Source organism: Phocoena phocoena, chromosome 17 (genome assembly GCF_963924675.1).
Source record: "Phocoena phocoena chromosome 17, mPhoPho1.1, whole genome shotgun sequence".
NCBI lineage: Eukaryota > Metazoa > Chordata > Mammalia > Artiodactyla > Phocoenidae > Phocoena > Phocoena phocoena.
The window spans coordinates 80,367,615-80,393,200 of NC_089235.1; the positions used below are offsets into that span (position 1 = coordinate 80,367,615).

The following is a 25,586-nucleotide window of genomic DNA, read 5'->3' on the forward strand; positions in this document are numbered from 1 at the left end:
CAGATCTGGCTGAGCGCCGGAGCGGCTCTGCCGCTGCCGCTGCTTGTCGGCCTGCCTGTGGCACTGCCGGACCTGCTGCTGCAAGCCTGGCGCCGTCCCTTCTGCTACCAGCCCCCTCCGCAGTGCTGGGCGCCCCCCACGCCCTGGCGCCCCCCCAGTTGAGCCCGCGCGCAGCTTCGGCGTCTTCGGCGTCAACCTGTGCCTGCTCCCCGACGGGTTGGCGCACAACCAGAGGCGGGCCGAGACCGTGGGCGCCGTGCTGCTTGCCGGCCTGCGGCATTCGCCCTATGGGGCTACCGGCTGCAGTTGGTCAGTGCAGGGGTGCCGTGCCAGCGAGGCTGGACTTCATGTGCCTGCAGGACGTGTTCCATCTTCGCGCAGAGCGACGCCTGCTGAGCCGCCTGGCACCCAATCTGGGCCCGGTGTCGTACGACGTGGCACATTCGGCCTGCAGCCCGGGCTACACCTGAAGCTGCTGGGCAGCGGGCTGCTGCTGGCTTCGCGCTACCCGCTGCTACGCGCAGATTTCCAGTCCTTCCTCACGCACGTCGCGAGGATGCGCTGGCCTCCAAGGGACTACTTTCTGCACAGGTGCCCGCCCACCGGCCGCGGCGCTCCGGGACCCGGAAGGGGGCGGGGCATGGGGTCGAACGCGCGAAGGTCCCCAAGCGCAGCTGGGCATCCCGGACGGGCGCCGCATCGTGGGCTTTCCTGCACTGCACGCATTCGCACTCGCCGAGGGGTGAGCCCGACTGGCTGCTCGTAGGCTCGTGGGCGGGCCGCCCCCCCCTCACTCTGCGCGGAGCCCCAATCCTTGTCTGCACCTCCCCTCCCCCCACCGTTTATTCACTGCCCCAGGCGCCGCCAGTCCCTTCGAGTGCTGGTGGGCTCACAGATCGGGACCGGGCGGGGCGGGGGAAGGCGCGGGCGCAGCTGGGTGTCCAGGAGGCAGAATGGCACCTCGGACTGAGCCTTCCTTCCCTCCCCGTCCCTCCGCTCCAGCCCACCCCGCCCCGCAGAGGACGGGCTCCTGCGCCGCACACAGAGGACGCTGTTGCTGGACTGGGCCGAGCTGTCCGAGGTTGAGAGCCGCCAAAGTGACGAGGCCGTGGCCTTCAGTGTGCGCCTGGGTGACCTAAACTTCGACAACTGCGCGCTTACGTGAGAAGAGGCTGCAGCGGGGCGGGCGGGCGGCCCCGCCCACCGAGCGCCGGCCTCTCCGCAGACCAGGCGCGGGAGCAGCGGCACCAGCTGCTCAGCCGCTTCCGGGACCGCCGCCGGCCGGGGACGCGCCGCGGTTGGGGGCGGACGGACCTAAGGCGGGCTCGCGGGCCAGGCTCCCACTGATACCGCCCTTCCCCGCCCTCCTCCGCCCTCCCCAGGAACGCGGCTGAGATCCTGCCGTCTCCGCCGCTCCGTGGCCTGCTCCGCGGAGATGCTGAGGTGAGTGGCCACCTGGGGGCCAGGCAACGCCCGGAAGGAGGGCTGCCCTGACCTTGGTGACACTGCCACCCTCCTCAGGGCCTTGGAGCAGGAGGAAGGGCGCCGCCACTCCCTGGCAGGCCCTCCCTGAGCACTGGCGGGCCGGCGCCTGGACTACATCACCTACCGAGGAGGACCCGGAGGCGTTCTGAGCCCAGTATGTGCCAGAGCCCAGAGCTCAGGGTGCTGGGCCTGCTGGCGCTGGGGCGACCCCTCAACCTGACTCCTGCCCCCAAGAGGTGGAACGGGTGACATTCAGCACCGCCCTGGCGGGGCTTACGGACCACCTGGCTGTGGGACTTGCAAGCCCTCCTAAGGCAGGTACGGAGGAGACAGGTGCCAGCACGGGTGGAAAGACAGACAGGGACGCAGAACGTGAGCCTGGCCAGCCGCCACTGGAACAGGACGACTTCAGGGATCTTTATTGTGCGGGGCCCTCCCTCACACAGTCTCCTGGGCCCTGCGGTACTCATAGACGCTGCCCCGCTCAGGGAAGGCTAGGGGCTGCAGGAGCGACGCCGGCAGAGGGGCGGGGTCCTCTGGGTCCCCATAGCCCCCGCCGCCTGGTGTGTGGAGACAGAACACATCCTGTGGGGCAGAGGAGAGGTTCAGCGTGGGGATGGGCTCTGCCTGTCTCCTGCCACCATCCCATCCCCGGCGGGGCAGTGCGGCCACAGCAGCCAGCTGGGACCCCAGAGTCTGCAGCCCCCATCCTTCAGGAGCCAAATTAAACTCCGTCTCTAGTTATCTGTGCAACTCCATTCACTCTGTGGGATGAGGGCAGCTGGGGGTGGGGGCGGGGATGGGCCTGGCCAGGCCGCAATCCTTACCCCGGGGGACACAAGCACCGAGGTCTTCCCACCCAGATTCACTATCCGGCCGTCCTTCCGGATCAGTAGGTTTAGGCCACGGGTTCCGGGCTCACCCCCTGCAAGAAGAGGCAAGGTGGGGGTGGCCCAGGAGGCAAGGAAGTGAGAGACGTGGGGAGTTGGTGGGGGAATAGGGGGGTAGATGGGACAGGAGGTGGGTGGGGGACTGAGGGCCGTGATGGGCTGGGGGGAGAGGGGAAGGGAGCCACTTACCCATAAGGCCGTAAGGCTGGAAGGCGCGGCGCTCGGTCAGCACTGACAGTAGCGCCTCCTCACGAAAAAGCAGCTCGCGGATAACACCATCGCCGCCCCGGAAGCGGCCGCGCCCCCCAGACCCCAGTCTCAGTTCAAAGCGGCGCAGGATAACTGGGTACCTGCGCGGGGCCAGGGTCTCAGCCCAGCCCGCCCCGCCCCCGCTCCAGCCCAGGCCCGGCTCCTCAGCCCCACCCCTTCCTGCACGGCTCACCTGCTCTCCAGGATCTCGGGGTCGGTGATCCGTGTGTTGGTCATGTGGCTGTGCACACCGCTGCGCCCATGCCAGCCGGGGCCCGCGCCCGCGCCGCCCGCCACCGTCTCGTAGTAGCCCATGTGGGTGTTGCCCAAGGTCACGTTGTTCATGCAGCCCTGGCAGGGGCAAGTGGCCGCTGCACTGGCTGGGGGTGCGTCCCCTCTCGGCCAGTCGCAGCCTGCAGCCCTCCCCCCTCCCCCCGCCCCCAGCAGCCCCAGAGCTGTGCCCACCGGCCCACCACACCTGGGAAGCAGCGCAGGCCCCGAAGGCCCCCAGGATGACGTCCACCACCCGCTGCGACGTAAGCACGTTGCCGCCCACCACCGCCGCCTCTGGGGATGGGTCCAGGATGGAGCCCTTAGGGATCACAACACGCACCGGTGCCAGGCAGCCCTGTGGGGAGAGGGGCCGGTGCTCAAGAAGAGTTGGGAGGTACACCACACACATCCCTAGGATCAGTCCGACCTTGGGCTGACCTAGCCCCAGGCTCCCTCAGGGCGACATGGGGCTTGGGGTTGACCTGCTGTCCGTGTGCACAGCACACCCTTGCACACCTGGTTGAGTGGGATGTCGCGGCCGACCAGACAGCGAAGGCAGTAGATGAGCGCAGACAGCGTGATGGCCCGAGGCGCGTTGAGGTTGCCGAACACCTCGGGCCCCGTGCCGCTGAAATCAAACACCGCGCTACCCTGCCCGCCAGAGAGGAGGGGAGAAGTCAGCAGCCGGGCGGCCACGGCCCTGATGCCTGGGGAGGTCCGTCCTCCCAAGACTGACCTCACTCACGTTGATCTGCACTCGGAGTCGGATGGGAGAACCGTCGTCCATGTGGTCCTCTGCAGACACCTCCAGGGGCAGGCCCCGGGCCTGCCGGGAGGTTCCAAAGGCCCGAAGCATGTCTCGCACAGCTAGCTCAGCGTTCGCCTGGTGGAGAGTATGTTCAGTAACGGCCGCGCCACCTTCCAGGTGGGCCAGGTGCCCCCCACCTCCGTCCACCTGCCTGGGGCAGGCACAGAGCTGCCGGCTTGCTCCTTCCCCCCCAGCCCACCTGAATGTGGCCCATGTAGGCCTGCACCACATCCAGGCCGTACTGCCCAATGAGCTCGCCCACCAGCTGGATGCCCTTCTGGTTGGCTGCCACCTGGGCACGCAGATCTGACAGGTTGTCGTGCAGGTTCCGTGTTCCGCTGCAGCCTGGAATCTTGCCTGGTGCCCGCAGGGCTTCAGTTACCGCTGAATGGATGGGATCGCCACTGAGCCACTCAAAGTCCCAGGGCGACCTGGTGCCCTGCTCCACCTGCTGTACTTCTCTGCTGGGGTACTTGCAGGGACCACATGTTGGCCCATCACTGGCTCCCCACTACCCTGCTGGCTCTTCCAGGTCCCTGAAAATCCCCAGCTTCCCTCCATCAGCTACTGAACCTTCTTCCCACACCACAATGCCCCAGGGCACCCTAGGATGGGACAAGCAGCTTTGACCGTGACCATGATCTCACGTGGGCTGGAGGTACCCGGGGCAGGGGGCGGGGCAGGGGGAAGGTTCCCTCAGCAAACTCTCCTCCCTCCTTCGTTTCTCCTGCCCTACCTCCCCACCACCTGGCCCACACGCTCCAGCCTTTTCTGGGCTCCCCTCCCCTCTCCCAGCAGGAAAAACCACTTCCCTTAACCCTCCCACACTCACACTGCCCTCAGCCCTGGGGCCCCGAACTCACCGCCACAGCCAGTCGTTTTGAAAGAGCGCCAGCATGGCTGCCTGTGCGCCCCGCCACCGCCCCCAAAAGATCTGGACAAGGCGTCCACCTCGGGCAGCAGTACAGGTTCTGGCCCCGTGGACCACTCCCTGCTTCGGGAAAGCTCCCCTCCTGAGTCTGCATCAGGGTCCTCCCAGGCTCCCTGGCCACTGGGTCCTCTGCCAGACATGCCTGCACAGGTCCCTCGGTGACCCCTACCCTCTGCCCCCACCCCATACTGACCAAGGGAGCAGCCAGGCCTCAGTCACTCTGTTCGTGTTCTCAGCACCCACAGCTGCCCGTGGCTCTGTTACCCCACCTTCCACCCTGCCCACATCACCTGTTCTCACTCTGGGATGCCCCCAGGGCTCTCACACCAGCTGTCCCTGACCCCCAGATCCCATTGCAGTTTCTGTCCCACCTTCCTGGCAACTGCAGTGCCAGGACCTCCATCCTACAGCTGTCCAAACTTGATTCCCTCCCCGCTGCCCAAATCCCACCACTTAGCAACCCTGACCTCCAAAACACCCTCACCGTTGCTTCCCAGCTTGAGGCTCAGCATCTTCCAGGGCGAGAGCAGCTGCCCCCACCCCACGCCCCCTGCCTGGCCTGCAGGAGCCTCCATGCGCCCTGCACATAGGCGGGGGACTTGCCTGGTGCACAGGCAGCTCAGGCCCAGCTGAAGCCCTTCACGGCTGCCCAGTGACTGACCCAGGCCCAGGAAAGCTCTCCGAGAGCCTGCAGCCCCTGGCCGCTGGTGCTGCCGTGTCTCTGCAGTCCCCAGACCCAGTGCAAACCCAGTGCAAATCATAAACGCCACCAGCAGCCGCCCACCTTAAAATAGGCTCCTTCCCCTCCTGCGCCCAATCCCTTGGGTGTCCTGGCCAGCTCCCCACCCCCAAACCTTCCAGGCCTCCTTGGACCCAGGCAGAACTCAGCTCAGCTCGTCTGATCACCTCTGAGAGGCGATCTGCAACCACCCTGGGGGGTCACCGACCAGCTCCCTCAGCCTGGAGGCCGGCCTAGGCCAGGGGGGAGGGGGGCAGCGGGGGCTGCATCCCCGTGTCCAGCCCAGCCTGGCTGCAGGAAGCGGCCAGGTGTTTCAGCCCCACCCCAGACCCGTTCCCACTCACCCTCCTCCTGGAAGACACCCGCCTGGACGAGTCTGAAGGACAGAAAGACGGCGCCCTCCTGCTGCAGGGTGGTGGAGTGGGGGGGCATGGAGCCCGGTGTGATGCCCCCAATGTCCGCGTGGTGCCCACGGCTGGCCACGTAGAACACAGGCCGCGTCTGACCCGGCCAAAACACCTAGGGGTGAGGGCAACAGTCAGGGGCGCCGGCGGCCCTACCACCCAAGGTACCTGGGCAGCGACCCTCACCGGTGTGATGACGGTCAGGTCTGGCAGGTGGCTGCCCCCCGCGCAGGGGTGGTTGCTCAGTAGCACGTCGCCGGGATGGAGGTCAGCCCCCAAGTGCTGGATCTGAAGCCAGGAGACGGGTGCAGAGTGGGGAGGGGGCCTGCGCAAGGGGCGGGGGGCAGGGAGAGGGGCCCGCCGAACCTGGAACTGCACCGTCTCCTGCATGGCACCCAGGTGCACAGGGATGTGAGGGGCGTTGGAGACCAACCCCCCGTCAGGTCCAAAGAGGGCGCAGGAGAAGTCCAGGCGCTCCTTGATGTTGGTGGAGATGGCCGTGCGCTGCAGGATGCGGCCCATCTGCTCTGGGGACACAGAGTGACCAGATGCCCGCTGGCCCCACCCCATCCACAGCGCATTCCCGGGGTACGGAGAGGCAGGGCCCACCGCCTTCAAGGCCTCTGAGTCCCGGACCCAGGACCCGAAGCGGGCGATGGTCCACCCAGACACTGCGAGGCCATGGGCGAGCCACGTCTTACTCGTGAAGAGCACCCCCTTGCTCCCCACTGCCCGGCGCCCCCACCAACCCTACGCCCTGCTTCGCACATTAAGAAACTGGTGCTGAGACACAGAGCCTGGGTTCACCGTGCAGAGCCCAGATCGCGTGGTGCCGGGAGGAGAAAAGCGCCCACCCTGCCCAGGGCCTGCAGTGCAAGCGGGGCTGTGCCATCCCAGGGCCAGGGCCACACTGCCTGCACCACCGCAGGACGGCTTCCGCTTCCGCCCCTTCCCCCGGCTCACGCTTTCTCTCTGCACACCCCTGCCTGGCGCGCCGCAGGGAGCGGGGCGGGGGAGCAGGATGGTGGAAGCCACTCACCAGCAATGCTCATGAAGCGATGGGAGAAGATGGACAGGTGGATGGGGTCGAGCTGGGCACCCACCGTGCCGGGGGCCTCAGCCCCCACGGAGATGCGGATGTCCCCAGTCTCAGTCACCTCCGCCTGGCAGGCTGGTTCCACCAGGATGGTACTGCGGGCAGGGCAGCAAAGGGGCTGCAGGAGCCAGGCCACACACCCCTTCCAAGCAGGGACCCCACGTGCCCAGGCCCAGAAGCAGCCCAACCAGGAAGGGACCCGAGAGCCCTTCAGACTCCTGCAGCCTGGGCCCCACGGGTCACCCTAGCCCCGGCAGCCGTGGCCCCGGCCCTCAGCCCACCTGTTGCTGTCAATGAGGAGGCAGGGCCCCTGCAGCTTGTGCCCGGCGCCCAGCTCGCCCAACAGGTACACGGGAGTCTCCTGGTAGCCCCCCTCGAAGTAGCAACGGGTCGTCTGAGGAGGGTGTCAGGTGAGCGAAGTTCCTAGGGCCGGTGCCCTCCCTGCGTCTCCCCCTCCACACCTGTCCCCGTGTCCCAGTGGGTGTGGGTGGACGGGCACAGGCAGGGCCACCAACCTTGTCTACCCGGGGAGGCCCACTCTGGGCTTTCGGGACGTACTCGAGGCGAAGGCCACTGCGGCCAGTGCCCCTCACCCGCACGTCGTCCACCACCACTGGCCGCTCAGGGATGATGAAGCCAAACTCCCTCATGTACCTGCACACCCGGAGGTCCCGGAGAGCCATCAGGGCGGGCAGCCAGGCCAGCGGACGCCAGCCAGGGCTCCCAAGACGCGGAGCTCACATACCTCTCGACGAAGCCTGCCCCAAAGTCGCCGGCTCGGGGTGAGTGGGCAGTGGCCGGGTGCTGGTGGGCGGACACCATCAGGGCGCAGTCCGTGCCCTGGTAGCGCAGGTGCAGGAAGCTCTCGGTGCTGATCTGAGCCCTGCAACGGCGACAGGCAGGGCACTCGCACTGGGTACCCTTGAGGACACCTAGGCCACCCCTCCCTGACTGCCGCCGAAGAGGCCCCAAGTGAAGCGGCTCGGATGCGGCAGGCCCTCCACCTGGCCCGGCAGCCCCCGGAGCCCCACCTGGGGAAGCCCTGGGCCCGCAAGGCATCCACACACTGCTCCTCCAGGCGGCTCAGCCTCTGGTCCAGCTGCACAAAGGTCTCGGGAGCATAGGGCAGGGAGCAGGGCTCCTGTGCCTCGTGTACCACGTCTGCCAGGGCCAGGCCCAGTGCTGACAGCAGCCCGCTATGCCTAGGGGGACAGGGACCGCACAGCGAAAGGGTGGGGTGCCTCCCAAAGTGGCCCCCCGGCCCCAGGACACACGCACCACACCCAGACACACCTGTGAATGTGCACGGTGTCCATGCCCAGGGCCCGGGCGATGGCGCAAGCATGCTGCCCACCAGCTCCCCCAAAGCAAGCCAGCACGTGGGCCGAGGGGTCGTGGCCTCGTGCCTGGGGAGCCAGAAGGGGATCAGTGGCCTACCCTGCCCCGCCCGGCCCTCCCCCATCCTGTCCCCCACCCCTGGGCGAGGGGAGAGGCGGCTGTACCTGCGTGAGCGCACGGATGGGCCGGCACATGGCCTCGTTGGCCACACGCACAAACCCCATGGCCACCTCCTCCAGGCTCAGTGGGGAGGCCGGACAAGGCCCGTTGGTCAGGAAGCTGTTGACCTCAGTGGCCACAGCCTCCAGGGCCTTTCGGGACGCCTCCGGGGACAGTGGCTGGTCCTCTCCCGGCCCAAAAATGCGGGGGAAGGAGGCAGGCAGCAGGCGACCCAGGACCAGATTAGCATCCGTCACGGTCACGGGGCCTCCTGGGAGGTGTGCACGGTGTGGGGCTGGAGGTGAGCGCCGGGAGCGGGCAGTGGGGGTGGGGCTGGAGGGGTCGCTGGGCCGGGGCCGTGTGGGAAGGGGACTGGCAGAGCACATGCCAGCTCTTACCTTTGCGGTAGCAGGCGGGGCCAGGGTGGGCTCCTGCAGACTCTGGCCCCACCACGAAGAGGCCTGACCTTTGGAGAGGGGAATTGGAGGTGGAGGTGGGCTGGGAGGCAGGGCTGGGAGGCAGGGCTGGGGGTCCCGCCCAGGTGCGGGACGGGGCTGACCTGAAGAAGAGGCGGGAGCCCCCACCAGCTGCCACAGTGTTGATGTCCAGCTGGGGGGCCTGGAGGGTGACACCAGCTGTGCTGGCCTCGAAGACGTGTTCAAATTCGCCAGCATAGCGGCTCACGTCGGTAGACGTGCCTGGTGGGAGACGGGGTGGTAAGGGGTCATCCCACAGACCTGGGTGCCTGACATTGCCCAGCCCGGCATCTGAGGCTCCCCCGGACCCCACCCTCAGGCCCTCATACCTCCCATGTCAAAGCCGATGACAGGATGGCCACCCTCCACCCGGTAGGTGGTGGCTGCGTAACCAACCACGCCCCCAGCAGGGCCCGAGAGCACAGCGCGGGAGCCACTGAAGGAGTCCATGGGCGCCAGGCCACCATCGGAGCGCATGAACAGCACCTGCACGTCCTGTGGGCAGGCAGGTGGGCAGTGAGGGGCAGCGCGGCGCAGGGCGGGGGTGGCCAGGGGCGGGCCGGCGGGGGGCCTCACCTTGAGCTGACCCTGGAAGCCACGGCGGAAGCCCTGCACGTAGCGCTGGATGGTGGGTGTGAGGTAGGCGTCAGCGCAGGCAGTGTGCCCCCGGGGCACGATACGCACCATGGGCATGGCCTCCGAGGACAGTGACACGTGTGTGAAGCCCAGCTCGTGGGCCAGGGCGCCCACCTGCTGCTCGTGCTGGGCCCACCTACGATGGCGTCCGAGTGCCGCTGAGCTGCCTGCCCACCCGCTGGCCCACCTGCCGCCCGCACCCCCAGCCAGCCCACACTCACGTGTATGAGTGCATGAGCACCACGGCCAGGCTGCGGATGCCTCGAGACAGGAGCCCCTCCAGCTTCCCTCGCAGGCCCCCCAGGTCCACAGGCTGCTGCACCTCCAGCAGGTCCCCTGTGCGGCCTGCAGGGAAGCCCGCCGCTGCCCCGTCAAAGGCCCATCTGGGCCTGCTGCCCTGCGCCCCGACACTCGGGCATCCGTACCTTTCACGGGCATCCCAGCACCTGGCTCCCCTCGATACAGCACCACACGCTCGTCCACTTCCAGCACCTCCTCGTACAGCATCTCGGGCATGGGCACGGCCTGAGGGCAGGCAGAGGCTCAGAGGAGTTCCAGGCCTGAGGGTCCCTGCTGGGGCCCTGCACGGGTGGGGCAATGCAGGTGAGCAGATGTGTCCCAACAGGCCAGTCCACAGGCCCAGGAGACACAGTGAGACAGGGTGACACAGTCAGAGCGGGTGGCCCCAGGAAGGCCCACCCGGGGGGCGGCTCTCTGCCCCCAGGCCTCTGAGTGCCGCCAACTGCCCCACCCCCACAAAGGCAGCTCCTTCCCAGAGCCCAACTGTGGGGGTGAGGGTCAGGGTCCAAGACTGGGCGGAGCGGCAGACAGGCATAGGACAACACGTGACCAGTCAGGGCTAGGGGGACGCAGCGTCCCACTACGAGTGCCCGGAACCTCCTCTCTATCAGCTGGTGGTCTTGGGCTGGCACTGACCCTTCCAAGGACCGCCCTCCCTGAGGGGCCACGGCACTCCAGGGAAAACGTGCGCTGCAGAGCTGGCCACCTGCTGGCGTGGATGAACTCACCAGGTCAAAGAGGTCTTCACGGGCCTGGGTGCCCACATGCAGCAGGTCTCGGAAGCCGCGAGTCACCAGCAGTGCCACCCGCTCCCCGCGCCGTTCCAGCAGCGCGTTGGTAGCTACCGTGGTGCCCATGCGGATGCTGGCGATGCGACTGGTATCCAGCGGCCGGTCCCGCGGCAACAGCATGCCCCCCTCCTGGGAACCACGTGGTCAGCCATCAGGCCTCTGGCCCCAAGGTCCCTCCCCACCCCACCACTCTGCCCTGGCCACCTGCTCCAGGATGCGGCGGATGCCCTCGGTGGGGGCATCCACATAGTTGGCGGGGTCTTCTGAGAGCAGCTTTAAGACCCTCACGTGCCCCCCTGGGCACTGGGCAAAGACATCTGTGAAGGTGCCTCCGCGGTCAATGGCAAAGTGGAAGCGCCCCTCCGGGCTGCCCATGGTGGTGGGGCTGGAGTCCAGCAGCGACTCTTCAGCCGGCAGTCCTGGGAGCACTGGACAGAGGCAGTGGGTCAGCAGGGAGGCCTGGGGGGCATCCTGGGATGGGGAGAAGACAGGGGTTCCACGCCCATGAGGGGCCCTGGGTGGAGCCAGAGCTGGGCAAGTCCTGCAGGGCCTCATGACCCCCACTCCCCAGTTCCAGTGCGCAGGGTTGCAAGGGACCCCAGGGCCTGGAGCAGGCCTTGCAAAGGAGGAGGCGCGGCGGGAGCCCTCGGGCTGGGGTTTCTGGGCCCTTAAGCACGAAGAGGCACGTGGGTTGGGGGCTGGTGAGAAAAGGCCCACTTCCCAAAGGCTCGACCTTGGAGCAGAGGCCGAGCGGGACACGGGGACGGGGCGGAGCCTGCGCAGGCGACGGGGCGGGGCCGGGAGGCGAAGGGGAGCGAGCGGTGGGGGCGAGTGGGGGCCGGGGGTGCGGACAGGGGAGCGGGGAGGATCCTGGCGCGGCGCCCACCTGGCCTGTCGGCTCCGGTCGCTCGCCGTCCGTTCGGCCGCACTCGCTCCGGGCCCTGCCCGCGCCCTCCCCCAGCCCGGAAGCGGGGCCCGCCGGGCTCTCCGGTTGCGTCAGGCTCGGGTGGCCCGGAGCCGCGGGCGGCAGGCGTCTCCATCAAGATCCCCGGCGGGGCGGCGCCGTGCCGGCGCGGCCCCACCCCGCGGCCCGGCCCCCGGGCACCTGGGCTCTTCGGCCGCCTGGCCCTGCGCCGGTCCGGAGCTCGCTGAGCGCGGGCGCCCCGGGTACCCTCTTCCAGGTGCCCCGGGGCAGGCGGAGCGCAGACGACCTCGGACCGCGCCCCCCCAGCGTGCGGCGGTTGTGGCGGCCCGGGGTGGGGGATGGGTGACGCGGGAGGGCAGAATTGAGTGGCCCGACCCCCGGGGGGGGGGCAGGGGGGGCGTCCTGGAGAAACCCCTCACTCCCCGTGGGCGCACCAGGCGCTGTGGGCTGGGGGCCCTCCACGCCGCCCTCCCAGGCCGACCTCGCGACGCTCGGGCTGATATCGCCAGATGCTGTGGTCAGTCTCGGGACCACGGGGCGGGTGGCTGCCCTTCCCCGGCCTGTTTCCCCGCGAGCTGAAAGCTGCCCGGGTGCTTGCCCAGGCCTGAGGTGGGCTGGAGCTGTGAGGGACCGCAGAGGAACGGTGGGGGATAGGGGCCTTCCCAAGCAGAGGAACAGCAGGTGAAGGGGCCACCTCACCTCACGGGCCAGGCAGACAGGTGGCCAGACAGGCAGGGACACTGTCCATGCTCTGGCCCCATCCCACCCCAGACTTTACCGCTTCCTTGAGCCTTGCTGGCCCTTGAAGCCTGTTTGGTCCCAGGAGGAGAGAGGGAGGTTGGCTGCTGTGAGAGCACAGAGTCTGGGCCACAACCCAGGCTGCAGCAGGGCTCCCCACGGACTGGTGGCCTCTGGCCGCCTCACATCCTCTGTATGATGGGGCATCACTTCAGTCTAGCGCTGCTCTGAGGTCACTCAGAGATGTCACCTTCTCCCCGCTGCACCCCTAAAAGAGCCCCCCGACTCCATTCCTCGCCCCTTCCTCCACAGCACCTGTCAGCACCTGACAGGACATGGCCGCACGGGAGCAGGGGTTTCTCCCACTTTTCGCTGTCCCGCACGGCTCAATGAGTGCAGCCTGTGGGTCCCTGAGGAGACCCCCACGGCCCTGGCCCACGCACCTGTTTCAGCATCCCTGAACTTGATGGTTCTGCGCCGGGGCAGGCGGGGGCTGGCGGTCACCTCGGCCAGGAGCCCGGAGCTGCAGAAGCTCAGGCCGATGCCCTGGTTCCTGAGCACCAGCTTCAGCTCCTCGTTCTCCTGGATGAGCTGCCGGAGCCGCCGCAGCTCTTGGTTCTCCCGTGCCAGCCGCTGGATCTCCTGCCGCAGGCCCTCGCAGCTGCTGAGGAGGGACATGCCCGGCATCGGTGGGCGGCAGCTGCCGGCAGCCGGCGGGCTGGCCAGGGGCAGCGGACCCTGCCATTGTGAGGTCAGCACTGCCCCCACCCCCGTGCCTCAGCCGCATTCCAGGGCTTCAGAGCCCGGACCCAGCGGTTCCGAGCACCCGGAGCAGGGTGAACTTGACCTCTGACCTCTGGGCCCCTGAGGGTTGAATGACTAGAGGAGCCCAGACCTGCCTCAGGCCTGGAGTCCCCCTGGGAAGCTCCTCCTGGAGGACAGAAGCTTCTGCATCCCAGCCTAGGATGGCGGTGTTGCAGGTAGAGGGCTGCGAGATTCAGGCATCCTTCCCCACCCATCTGGCCACCCACTGGCCACCAGCTGCCCGTGCCATGTTGTGGGGCTGGCTGACTGGGCACAGTCCCAGAGGCGGTCGTGGCCAGCACAGCATCTGAAGGGGTCGGGAGGGTGGATGTTTGAGCTGCCCTGAGGGAGGGGGCATGTCTGGCCCAACAGCAAGGGGGAGCTGGACTGTGGAGGCAAAGGTGGGTCAGAGCTTGGGGACGTGGGGTGAGCCAACGAGCACCTCAGGGCAAAGCTGGAGGCAAAAGTGGTCCTGCTGTTGGGGTGGTAGGGAGTGTCACTGTCACAGGGAGGACGAGGCACCACATTCAGGGCCACACCTCAGGGAATGGGCGGGGAGGGCAGGGAGCAGGGAGGTCCCAGGAGACATTGAGGACAGCAGGTTCCTGGGGGCAGGGGGGCCGCCCTCAAGGACAACAATAGGGTTTACCGCTGAGATCGTATAAAGGACTTCTTTCCTTCACCCAGTCTGTCTTCCAGTGGGGCGGCTCTGTGTAGCTGCCGTTATTTTGTGTCATTTCTTCCATTATGATTATTGTTTATTTCACATCGTCGTTTCCTTTTTGCGGGTCTGCTGTTTCCAGTTGTTAACCAGTAGTTTTCCTGGGATCTGCGTGTCATTTCCCCACTGCTCCAGGGTGGCACGCTGGCAGGAAGTTCTCACCGGTGCTGAGCATGGGGGGACAGTCCTGAGAGCAGTGTTCCAGGAGACTGGGGAGCAGCCACACTTAATCTCGATGGAAGTGATGTCAATTTTAATGGTTTCTGTAAGTGGGAAATAATCCTCATTATAAGGATTATGAAGTAGAGTGTTTATGACAGAACTAGAGATCTTACCCCCAAACGACGACAGGCTCAGGGCAGTCAACTTCCAGCTCAGACACTCTCTGGAGGCCAGAGGGTAGACTGTGGTAGGCAGAATTCTAAGAAGGCCCCCAAGTTTTCCTGCCCTGGCACACGCACCCTGCATAATTCCAGTACTGTGAGTAGAATGGCTTTTACGCCCATGATTGTGTTATGACACAGCTGAGGTATAAAGGGATATTATTCTGGGCGGACCTGGCTTAATCAGGAGATCCCATATAAGGACGGTTTTCTTCCTGGAGGAAGGATGCAAAGCTCCAGAGAGATTCACGCAAGGGAGATTCTCCACTGCTGGGGGGCCACGAGGCAGGACATGTGGGCAGCCCCTAGGACCTGATATGTCATAGCCAAAATCTTGAAAGACAAAGAGAAAACTTCAAAAGTCACAAGATAAAAATAACTCATCACGTGTAAGAGAATACCATAAGATTTACACCTAACTTCTCATCAGAAACAATGGAGGCCAGGAGACAGTGGGATGATAAACTCAAATTATTAAAAAGCTCAAGCAAGAATCCAATATTTTTGAAAATGATCTTTTGTAAATTAAGGTGAAATAAAGAAAGTCCAAAATAAACAAAGAGAGAATCTGTTGTTAGCAGACCTACCTTACAAGAAATACTAAAGAACGTTCTTCAAGCTGAAAGGAAGTCACATGAAATAGTCATTCTAGTCCAGTTGCCCAAATGCAGCCATGCTGCACCCAGACCTACAGAGCTGTGAGTTTACAAGTGGATGTAGTTTCAAGCCACTGCATTTGGGGCAACCTATTCCATAGCAGTGGAAACTAGCACAGCCTCCTGTGTTGAAGGAAACACAGGAGCTGATTATACAAGTAGCTGGGTTGCAAAGGAAAGGGCATGTGCAGTGTCCCGGGGCAGACTCAGCCTTGAGACCTGGGATGGGAACTTGGAGCGGATACACTTGGATCTTAGGCTGCCAAACTCCCACGAGCCTCTTCCTGGCAGAAGCAGCCCCTCCTCCCTCGCTGGAGGAGCGGGCAGTGGCCTCCCCTGGGGAGCAGAGGGCCGCTGACCACTGCCGCCACTCAGGCGCACATGCTGTCTCCGCTCAACAGGTGCGTCCAGTTCTCAGTCCTGGGACTCTGACCTGGCCTTCTGCCTTATTTTGACCGGAGGAACGTGGTGGAAGTGACAGTGTTCCTGTGCCGAGCCGTGACCTTGAGAGGCCTGGCAGGGGCAGGAGTTCCGGGAGTGACCCTGTCACTCTGGAGACTGTCACTCTGGGCGTGCAGCAGTCATTCGCGGAGGTCTACTACTTCTTGGTAAGAAGAGCGGGACCTGCCCCTCCCCGCCCTGCTCTGCACCATGACAGCTCGGCTCCGAGAGGCTGTGGCCAAGAGCACGGGGCACCTGGGCTTGGCTCCAGCCGAGGGCAGAGGAAACTGGGAGAGACGAGCTGAGAAGACGAGGCCTCCCCCGCAACACTCGCGGGTCAGGGGTATCTCTGGGAGGGGCAGGCTCCCACCCGCCCCAGCTCCCCCAGACCCCAGCCAGCGGTGAGGAGGTGAGACGGAAGGACGAGTGGCTCCACAGCATAGCTGAGCAGCTCCTCAGACGCTGAGTGTGGTGTTGGGGAGGATGGTGGAGATCCTAGTGGTGAGAAATTATTAAGGAGCTCAAACAGGACTTTCCTGGCGGTCCAGCGGTTAAGACTCCCTGCTTCCAACGCAGAGGGCGTGGGTTCAATCCCTGGTCAGGGAGCTAAGATCCCACATGCTGCACTGAGCGGCCCCCCACCCCCCAAAAAAAAGCTCAAACACATTACCACAAACCCGAAGGCTTCAAACAACAGACATTTATTCTCTTCCAGTTCTAAGGGCCGGAAGTCCAAACGGAGTCATTTGGGCTAAAATCAAGGTGTCAGCCAGGGCAGTTCCTTCTGGTCCGGGGCGGCGGGGAGTTTGTTCCCCGCCGCGGCCAGCAGTCGGCGCTCCCCGGCTTGTGGCTGCCTCACTCCAGTCTGCCTCCAAGGCCACCTCTCCTCCTCCTCTGCTTCTGCAACCAAATGCCCCTCTGCTTCCAGCTTATAAGGACACTCATGATAACATGTAGGGCCCACCTGGATACTCTAGGACACTCTCTCCTTCTCAAGACCCTTAGCTTAATCATACGTGCAAAGTTCCTTTTCCCATTGAAGGTGACATTCACGGTCTTTGGGAATTAGGACCTGGCTATGCTTCAGCCTGTTACAATGGCTGGACGTGGGGCGGACTTGAAAGTGTTCCTCAGCCACGCCCTGATTCATCAGCGAAGGGCCGCGCGCCACTGGCTCGGGAGCCGAAGCACAACCTCTGCCCAGTCGGTGGCTGAGCCCTAAGCTACGCTGACCCAGACGCAACTTCTGGGCAGCCAGGCTTAACTATAAGAAGGGACGGGGGGGACTTCCCTGGTGGCACAGTGGTTAAGAATCCGCCTGCCAATGCAGGGGACACGGGTTCGAGCCCTGGTCTGGGAAGATCCCACGTGCCGGGGGGCAACTAAGCCCATGTGCCACAACTACTGAAGCCCGCGCGCCTAGAGCCCGTCCTCTGCAACAAGAGAAGCCACCATGATGAGAAGCCCACGCAGCGCAACCGAGAGTAGCCCCCGCTCGCCACAACTAGAGAAAGCCCACGCGCAGCAGCGAAGACCCAACGCAGCCAAAAATAAATAAATAAATTTATTTATTAAAAAAAAAAAGGAGGGGGGAGGGGGCCTGAGGAGTGACGTCATAAGCTGCACCCTGTGGAGGAACAGACTTCACAGAACTGCTGCAGACAAGCCACTGGACTAATTAACAGCAAGAGCAACAAGCCCAAGGAGGGGCCAGCGGAACATGACCCAGAGTTACTGCAACAGAGTTACTGCAACCCTGAGACGTGCGGAGAAACAGGACAGGGGGTGGCTGCACAGGAGAGGCACGCAGCAGTCACTGCCCTTGAAGGGCCAGGCCTTGGATTCGTAGACAGAGACATCAAAGCTTCGCTTACACAAAGGCCCACGAGAGGGGTGGCTGTAGTGGCAGGCGGTGGCAGGCCCCTCTGCCACTGCAAATACCCTGCCTGGGGCAGCAGAGACCCACAACCTCACTCGCACCCCTTCCACCTGGAGGGGCAGTTATTCTGCCCCAAACCAACCCCTATTCTGGACACGACTTTGCCTCCCTGACAGCTCCTCTCCCGGCACCTTCACCCCAGGCTTACCAAGTGCCTTACCTCCCGCTGGATGGTGATGCACACCAAGGACCCATCTGAGAGCCGATGGCCCACGGCAATGAGCTCATGACCCCGGGACTCACTGGTCTTCCCAGGATCCCCATCAGCCTGACGGAATGGAGACAGTCTGTCGAAGGCCCTGCCATGCTTCCAACTGGCTGTTGACCCCTCTTGGGATGGGACGCTGCTGAGATGCATCTGTGCTGCCTAAGGGGTCTGGGGTCTGGGGACAGATTCACTGCGAAGTCATGAGGCTCAGCTCGGGACTCTTCCAGGCCAGGGCCCCAGCAAAGTGTTCGCAGGGTCGCACATTTTGTAAAATTTGCAAAGTGCGTAATTTAATCACAGTCGGTTAATGCTGTCTCTTCCCACTGCCACCCGCTTGGGGTCATTTCCTCCCCTGCTGCACTGAATGGGGGGGGGGGTGCTCGTGGGCTCCACTCAGGGAGGCTGAGTCGGGAGGGCTTTAGTGTGGTTCTGGGGGGAACATTCACTTCCTGATGTAGTTCAGTTATTGCTGTCATTCTGGTGTAGAAGTGGCCGCCAGGAACACACCTGCCCTCTGTGCTGTGTGTCACTACACATCAAGCTAATGGAATTGGCTGAAGAGTGTCGTCAATTCGAAAACCATCTAAGTTAGTCACAGACAAGAGCCCCCAAAGGCCCTGAAACCTTAGGGCTCGTACGTAAAAGAAATTTGATAGAGGTTTTCTCAAATTTAACAATTCTAAAAATGTACATGATATTAGCTAAAGGTGCTGTTACCTGAAAACAACTTTTCTCCTAAGCTGTAAGTTATAAAAATAAACTTTGATGGGACTTCCTTGGTCGTCCAGAGGGTAAGACTCTGCACTCCCAGTGCAGGGGGCCCAGGTTCGATCCCTGGTCGGGGAACTAGATCCCGCATGCATGCTGCAACTAAGAAGTCAGCACGCTGCAACTAAGAAGCCCGCATGCTGCAACTAAAAAGATCCCGTGTGCCACAACGAAGACACGGTGCAGCCAAAATAAATAAATAAAAATAAATATATTAAATAAACTTTGATTAAGCATGTTAGAGGGGAGACTAAATTATCCTCTCTTCATATACAGAAGGTGACATCATGAAAGTGTCATCATCTTAAGAGATGACAGATTTTGCATCTGAAAAGCACAGGGGAAACATGTTAGAAATATGTCAGGAAGTTAACTGATGACATTATGTTTGTTTTCTGTGTTTTGTGATGTTTGTGATATCGGTCGACTTTAAAAATCTGTGTTGCACGTTGGGATTTCTTTCCTCACTCTATTCACTTAATTTTGTATATATGATTTTGTCCTCTGTTTCTTTTTTTAAAAAAACATTTATTTATTTATTAATAAAATTAGTTGCGGCACACGGGATCTTCATTGTGGCATGTGGGATCTTTAGCTGTGGCACGCGGGATCTAGTTCCCTCACCAGGGATCGAACCTGGGCCCCCTGCATTGGGAGCATGGAGTCTTAACCACTGGACCACCAGGGAAATCCCTGTCCTCTGTTTCTTAAAGAGGGCCCCGAGACTGCTCGCCTTCCGACAATGTTTGCAAAGCCGTGGCGTCTGGGAACCTAGGTTTCAGAAGGGTTCCTACCATTCCCCAATAAGAGTGGCTCACTGAACCTAAACTCTTTGTACAAACAAATATGGTTTATGCTAAACTCCTGCTTTCGTCCCAGGACTCTGGGTACGTACCAGGCAGGCGTGCCTACATGACCGTGACCAGCCCCCTATGAAAGCGGTAGGCCCTGAGTCTCCAGTGAGCTTCGCTGGTGGCCAGCATTTCACACACATTGTTGCACCTTGTTCCTGGGGGGATGGAGTGTGTCCTGAGCGATTTCTCAAGGAGAGGACTCTGGAAGCTGGGGCCTGGTTTCCTCTTTCTTTGCCCCACCAGCCTCTTCCCTTTGCTGATTTTGATTAACATTCTCTCCCTTGAATCTTGGTCATGAGGACAACTGTATGTGCTGAATTCTATGAGTCCTAGTAAATCACTGAATCCAGGGCTGGTCTTGGGGATCCTCAACACAGCCCCCAAATTTGTATAAGCTTTAGGCCCCCAAACGTGAATCCACCCATGTGTGTACCCTATGGCTAGAACACAAGGGCCAGAGAACCAAGGGGTTCTCATTCCTGAACAGCCCATACCCTAAACCAGAGATGCTGCCAGGTTGGAGATCTTAGCTCCTGGGGTGGGGGGACACTTCCACAAGGGGACACAGTAAGGTTTGCACTGATCTGGAAGGAAAAGCCACCCCCCAGTCACTCTGGGCTCCTTAGGCCCAGAACCAACTTATCCTAATTATGCTGAGCTGCTAGGGCCAACCATGAAATGAGGGCGGGGCACCCGGGGGGCTTCCACCTGCGGCAATGGACTACAGCAATCTTGACCTAGTAAGAACTGGAAGAGTAAGAGCCCACACTGCTGAGGGAAGAAGGCCTGCTCAGGCCTCTGTGACTGCCTTGACCCAGAATTTGGCGAGAATGCCACTACGTGACTTCTGAGGCTAGGTCTTAGAACACCATGCAGGACTTCCCTGGTGGCACAGTGGTTAAGAATCCACCTGCCAATGCAGGGGACACAGATTCAATCCCTGGTCCAGGAGCAACAGCTACTGAGCCTGTGCTCTAGAGCCCGCGAGCCACAACTACTGAACCCGCGCACCTAGAGCCCGAGCTCCTCAGCAAGAGAAGCCACCGCAATGAGAAGCCCGCGCACCGCAACGAAGAGTAACCACAACTAGAGAACGCCAGCGCGCAGCAACAAAGACCCAACGCAGCCAAATAGATAAATAAATAGATAAATAGAATAAGGCTATAAAACAGACACAGAGTTGATTAGAAGCACAGCACGTGTGGGAGAGCGCACAGAGAAGCAGTTTGTTTAAGAGAGAAGCAAAGTTACACACCCAGGGAAGAAGATGTGTGGGTGTCCTCCCTAATGAGCACACCTAAGAGGCAGTTAAATCATTTCTATAGGGGCAGTTTTTCCAGGTCTTTCTTTTCCTCTGGCCAACCACCTTGCTTCATTTCCCACAACTGACTGGACCAGGGCCCTCCCCGACATGTGCACGCATCTTTTAGCCAAGATGGATTCCAGCATGAGGGTCTTTAGGAGGTTGACAGCACCTATTATGGGATAGTGACCCCTCCCTTTTTGACCCCTGAAGAGCCTTTCTGTGCATGGGCAGTTGGGGAGGTCTCCTCGACCTCAAGAATGATAGATGTGGTCATCTTATCTCTTCACTCCAGCCGAGCTCAACTCCTCTCTGCTCCTGCCATTAACTTTTTCCTTGAAAATGTCAGGGGAAGACAAACTCCAATTTACTCGGCTTGACAAATTCCAGCTGCTCAGCCCAGGGGCCCATCTACCTCCTACCTCAATAATATATTTATTTTTTGTTATTTGAAGGCACTAAGGCCATGCATCGAGAGTCAGACAGACACACAACCCCATACAATTCCCTTCTGGAAAGGGTGAGGATCTCTTCACTCTCAAATGGAAAAAGGAGGCCCATTATTGCACGTGGGAGCTGGATGTAATGGGGGAGCATGCGAGGACCTGAAAGACACTACGTGCAGGCAGTGCTGGGACACAGGCCTGCGCCCCTTCCTAGGCCCCTGTGAATGCCACCTCCTCTTGGTGAGTGTTGTAACCCTGCTGGTTCATCCTTCCACGTTCAAGTCTGAAGAATGTGATCTGGCTTCCTAAGCACTGCAGAGGGGCTGAATAATGCAGCTGGTGGGAGTGGGGGGCGGTGGCGAGGGGGATGAACTCCCTGATGGTAATAACCTTGACCACCGAGAAACAGAGGTACCTGGAAACAGGAGGCAGCTAGGGAGAAAAGCATCTCATTTCTCCCTTCTGTAGACCCCTCAACAGTTCCAGGGGACTTGACCGACACAAGATGTTGGACTACATCAGGCAAAGAAATGCATGAGTGATTACAGCATGTCAGTAACACTCTGCAGGTTGGCAAGGATTATGTAAAAACTGTAACTTTTTCTTGGTGGGAAAGGAGGGAAAATGTAACTCACACTTACAGCCTTCACCCAGTTAGTCCCTACCCTGGGGTTCCATCTCCCAAGCCCCTGGACACGCACCCACTGCCCACAGTGGGGCAGTAGATGGGTAAATTCTGGTACATCCACCCCACGAGTATCAAGCAAAAAATTCAGAGTTCCACAGGATTATCTGGACAGATTTCACTACGTATTTTGTAGTGAGAAACAGAAAAGTGTGTACGAAATGATCCCATTTAAAAAAATAAGCAGAGTTCCAGTAGCCCCTATATGTCTGTACGTTACAACTGCACACATTTGTTGTGACTTGTATGTAATTATGTGTGTGGAGAAAATCATAAAACCAGTATTTAAGCTACGGCAGATGCTGGGGGGCGTGGGGTCGTTCGGAGTGAAGAACCAAAGCAACATGGAAAAGAAAATTAAAACTGCTCTAAAAAACACAACCATGTGTATGTACAATATGAACTATGTGGGTTTTTTTTTTTTAATGGACAATTGTTAAAACTAAACGGTAAAAAACAAGAGAACAGAGAATGTGTCTCAGCTTGGGAAAACGAATGCATTTACGAGCGCGGAAGAACAGAAGCCGTCAGACAAAACGATGCTATCATTCCAGCAGTCGCGGCTCTCACCCGCGAACCTCGAGGAAGACGCCTGGCGTCAAAGAGAAGCAGAGGCGCACCGGCTGCGCGGGGTCCGAGCGGGGCTCGGCCGCAGAGGGAGAGGGAGAGGCGGAGGCGCGGCAGGGCCAGCGGGTCGCGGGCGCAGTGGGAGGCCCGGGACTCTGGGTCCGGGAGAAGGCGCGCGCCGGCGGCGACCAAGGCGACGCAGGGCGGGTAGGCCCCGAGGGTGGTGGGAACCGCCCCCACGACAAACCCGGGGGGAAACGACGTGGGGATTCCACGTCCAGCGGGTCTCCACCCCTAGCAGCCGCGGGACAGTCATCCCAACCGGCCGTAGCCCCAACCTCCCCGCGGACCGGAAGTGCAGAAAGCGGCGCCCCCGGGAACCCTGGGAGAACCATCGTTCTCCGGCACCGGAAATGGGAGGCGGCGCTCCGGAAACCGTAGGACCCCGGAGGTCGGAAGTGGGGCATCCGGACCGCCGGGAACTGTAGTTCTCCAGAGAGCGGAAACGGGGCTAGCGGCCGGGCGGCATGGCGGGACTGGAGCTTCTGTCGGACCAGGGCTACCGGGTGGACGGGCGGCGCGCCGGGGAGCTGCGTAAGATCCAGGCGCGGATGGGTGTATTCGCGCAGGCCGACGGCTCGGCCTACATCGAGCAGGGCAACACCAAGGCGTTAGCGGTGGTCTACGGGCCTCACGAGGCGAGTGGGCGCGCGCGAGCCGGGCTTCCTCCGGGGCGGGCAGAGAAATGCGGCGGCGGCAATTGTGGGGTGCGCGGGGCCGCCAGGCTGCGCAGAGGCTCGGGAGGTGAGGCCGGCGCGCGCCTCCGTGTGGGGCCGCGGCCAGAGTCCTAACAGTGTGATGCACGATGGTCCCTGCCTTTCTTATTGGCCACTGTCCCCTGCACCCCCCACTCCTCTTTGCTATTCCTAAACCCGCCAGGTGCGCTCCCACTCGCTCCCTCACCACTCAGCTCTACTCCGACGTCACCCTCCGGTGACACCTTCCCAGATCACCTTACTCACCTGTCAGATTCCCTCCCCTACGTTCACACACTTCCTGCTTTTCTGCACCCGCCTCCTCAGACATCAATTTAACGTATTTCTCACCGTTTGTCTCCCCACTGGAACAAACTCCGTGAGTACAGGGACTGTAAATAAGGCCGCCTGGGTATATTGCCACTCCAGCGCTGGAGGCGTAAGGCCAGAGGGGTGGAAGAGTAAGCATGGCACGCCTGCAGATCAGAAAGGCTGATGGTGGGGAGGGTGGGGAGTATTTCCAAATGAGATTGAGGGATTTGTAGAACAGGGAAAAGATTTAGGATTTTTGTCTCATACGTGGTGGGAAGCCTTTAAAGGTAAGTAGTATATGTATTGCCTAGAGAAGGCAGAATCAGACTTGGTATTTGTAAACAGACTCTGATACAAACAGAGAGTGGGTTGGGAGAAGATGAGTCAAGGATGGAAACAGGGAGGCCTGTTAGGAGAGAGGTGAGATCCAGAGGTGATGGTAGCTTGGAGACTGGCCCAGCGGCCCTCCCCCAGGCTATGTTTTGGAGGTAAAGTAGTTGCTTGTTGAGACGCTGCAGATAGAGGGACGGGAGGGAGGGAGGCCAAGGCTCAGGGCAAGAGCCAGAGGAGGGGGTAGTGTGAGCTGGGAGGAGTGGGCCTGGCTCACGTGTCCTCCCCTAACCCTCCCCCAGATCCGGGGCTCCCGGGCACGAGCCCTGCCTGACAGGGCCCTGGTGAACTGTCAGTACAGTTCTGCGACCTTCAGCACAGGTGAGCGCAAGCGGCGGCCGCACGGGGACCGTAAATCCTGCGAGATGGGCCTGCAGTTGCGTCAAACCTTCGAGGCAGCCGTCCTTACACAGCTGCATCCACGCTCCCAGATTGATATCTATGTGCAGGTGAGCAGACAGCAGCCCTCAACCCAGGGAGGGGAGAGAGGAGGAGGGTGTGTGTGGGGGGGTGGGGATGGGGTCAGCGGCCTAATGGACTGATGCCACTGGGGGGCGTCCCTGCAGGTGCTGCAGGCAGATGGTGGCACCTACGCGGCTTGTGTGAATGCAGCCACGCTGGCAGTGTTGGATGCAGGGATACCCATGCGGGACTTTGTGTGTGCCTGCTCAGCTGGCTTTGTGGATGGGACAGCCCTGGCAGACCTCAGCCACGTGGAGGAAGCAGCTGGCGGCCCCCAGCTGGCCCTGGCCCTGCTCCCGTCCTCAGGCCAGATTGCACTGCTTGAGATGGATGCCAGGCTGCATGAGGACCAGCTGGAGCAGGTGCTAGAGGCTGCTGCCCAGGCCGCCCGAGATGTACATACCCTACTGGACCGTGTGGTCCGGCAGCACGTCCAGGAGGCCTCTATCTTGCTGGGGGACTGAGCACGTGGCCACCCAGGGCCAGAATAAAACCCACGCACGCTACACTGTACTTTGATCTCTCCCCGCAGCACTTCCGTGCCCTCAAGGCCCGGCCTGGTGCTGGCTCCAGGGCTGACTCAGAATGCTGCCCCACACATGAACTGCATACCCCTTGCAGCCTCAGGAGTCAAAGCCCGAAGAAGGAGGGGATGTCCCTGGGTGAGGACAGCAGCTTGGGCCAGGAAGGGGTCAAGGCAGCTGGGCAGTGAGACGTGGCCTGGTGTGATGAGCCAAGCCCTGAGACCGCGGAGTCTGCCGTTCTCACCCCAGCACCTCCAGGGCCCTGAGCACAAGTGCTGAGGGAGGACTCAGCTGGCTGTGGCATCCCCCGTGGTGCTGCAGGGGCCCATATCCCACATCCTCTGGATTACGGCTTAGACCGAATGCTCTCTTTCCCCCTAGGAATCCCTTGGGCCTGTCCTGCTACTTACCTTGGGCTCCAAAAGTACAACAGACACGTGATCTAGCCTGGAGTCTTCTCAGCTCTGATCCTTTATCAGTCAGACACAGACACTCCCTGCTGCCCCACCACTGCCCCTCCCTCTTCAGACTCCCCTTCTCCCACCACTTGCCCTCAGACCTGCCCGAGCCCCCTGCAGCTTACCCAGGGGCTGCTTCTCCTCCAATATCCCAGGCACCTCCTGGCCTGGACAGGGGTGCGCCCCACTTTCTACTTAACACACCCCAGCTCCTTTGACACCCCTTTGGCCAGTAGTATCACGCACCTTCCTCCCTGTGGCCATCTGACCCCAATGACCTCGGTTCTGGGCACACTCTGTGATTCCACTCGTCTGTTTTTGGTGACCGACATCCATAGGAAAGGGTCCGCCAATGCCTTGGTCTCTCAGTTCACGGAAGCCCCCTCCCTTCCCACCACGGCATTCAGACCTGTCATTGCCAGTGGCAGCACCTTCGGAAATCTTCCGGCGTCTATGCTCTGGTCGCCGCTTCCGGATTTCCTCCCACCTGCCCTACTCATCATCCTGCTCTGATTCCCCTTTGAGCCGAGCTTTCTCGAGCGGCCCGTCGTCTTCACTGCCCTCCAGCGTTGCACGATGCCGTCGACCTGCGTGGAGGACGCTCTCCGCAGGCGGGGAAACCAGGCCCCGGGTCCCGCTCCCTCCACAGCGGCTCTGCTCTGGGCATGCGCG

The 25,586-nt window shown here is 61.7% G+C and overlaps 3 protein-coding genes across 3 annotated transcripts; 2 read left to right on the forward strand and 1 right to left on the reverse strand.

The window, feature by feature from the left end:
- The first annotated feature begins 287 nt into the window (after positions 1–287).
- LOC136136942 (sphingomyelin phosphodiesterase 5-like) lies at positions 288–1,734 on the forward strand. Its single transcript, XM_065895166.1, is given in 8 exon segments — positions 288–432; positions 435–530; positions 533–597; positions 675–707; positions 709–742; positions 1,020–1,161; positions 1,383–1,443; positions 1,522–1,734. Coding segments are annotated over 8 exon segments (789 nt in total).
- Positions 1,735–1,858: 124 nt separating this feature from the next.
- On the reverse strand, positions 1,859–11,466 carry OPLAH (5-oxoprolinase, ATP-hydrolysing). The gene is made up of 27 exons (XM_065895280.1): positions 11,462–11,466; positions 10,780–11,003; positions 10,513–10,704; positions 9,910–10,009; positions 9,706–9,829; positions 9,425–9,620; positions 9,178–9,343; positions 8,932–9,070; positions 8,771–8,838; positions 8,378–8,643; positions 8,169–8,281; positions 7,907–8,077; positions 7,621–7,758; positions 7,391–7,529; positions 7,157–7,269; positions 6,819–6,970; positions 6,146–6,306; positions 5,966–6,067; positions 5,720–5,894; positions 3,905–4,089; positions 3,634–3,780; positions 3,414–3,548; positions 3,103–3,252; positions 2,818–2,975; positions 2,565–2,725; positions 2,313–2,410; positions 1,859–2,070 (listed from the first exon to the last, which is right to left on the reverse strand). Exons 2-27 carry the CDS (start codon positions 10,948–10,950, stop codon positions 1,924–1,926), a joined length of 3,867 nt encoding a protein of 1,288 aa, XP_065751352.1. The 5' UTR covers positions 10,951–11,003; positions 11,462–11,466; the 3' UTR covers positions 1,859–1,923.
- An 11,022-nt stretch (positions 11,467–22,488) lies between these two features.
- EXOSC4 (exosome component 4) lies at positions 22,489–24,434 on the forward strand. Its single transcript, XM_065895341.1, has 3 exons — positions 22,489–22,711; positions 23,713–23,919; positions 24,037–24,434. Exons 1-3 carry the CDS (start codon positions 22,541–22,543, stop codon positions 24,394–24,396), a joined length of 738 nt encoding a protein of 245 aa, XP_065751413.1. The 5' UTR covers positions 22,489–22,540; the 3' UTR covers positions 24,397–24,434.
- The last annotated feature ends 1,152 nt before the right edge of the window (positions 24,435–25,586 follow it).

Excerpts from the sequence above, each read along its gene's own strand:
- OPLAH (XM_065895280.1), bottom strand. The coding sequence starts at position 10,950 with ATGGGCAGCCCGGAGGGGCGCTTCCACTTTGCCATTGACCGCGGAGGC. Across the intron at positions 8,282-8,377 it reads CCATCCGTGCGCTCACGCAG|GCACGAGGCCACGACCCCTC; the intron begins GTACAGCCGCCT and ends CTGGCTCCCCAG. Across the intron at positions 7,759-7,906 it reads CGGGCCCAGGGCTTCCCCAG|GGCTCAGATCAGCACCGAGA; the intron begins GTGGGGCTCCGG and ends TCGCCGTTGCAG.
- EXOSC4 (XM_065895341.1), top strand. The coding sequence starts at position 22,541 with ATGGCGGGACTGGAGCTTCTGTCGGACCAGGGCTACCGGGTGGACGGG. Across the intron at positions 22,712-23,712 it reads TGGTCTACGGGCCTCACGAG|ATCCGGGGCTCCCGGGCACG; the intron begins GCGAGTGGGCGC and ends ACCCTCCCCCAG. Across the intron at positions 23,920-24,036 it reads AGATTGATATCTATGTGCAG|GTGCTGCAGGCAGATGGTGG; the intron begins GTGAGCAGACAG and ends GCGTCCCTGCAG.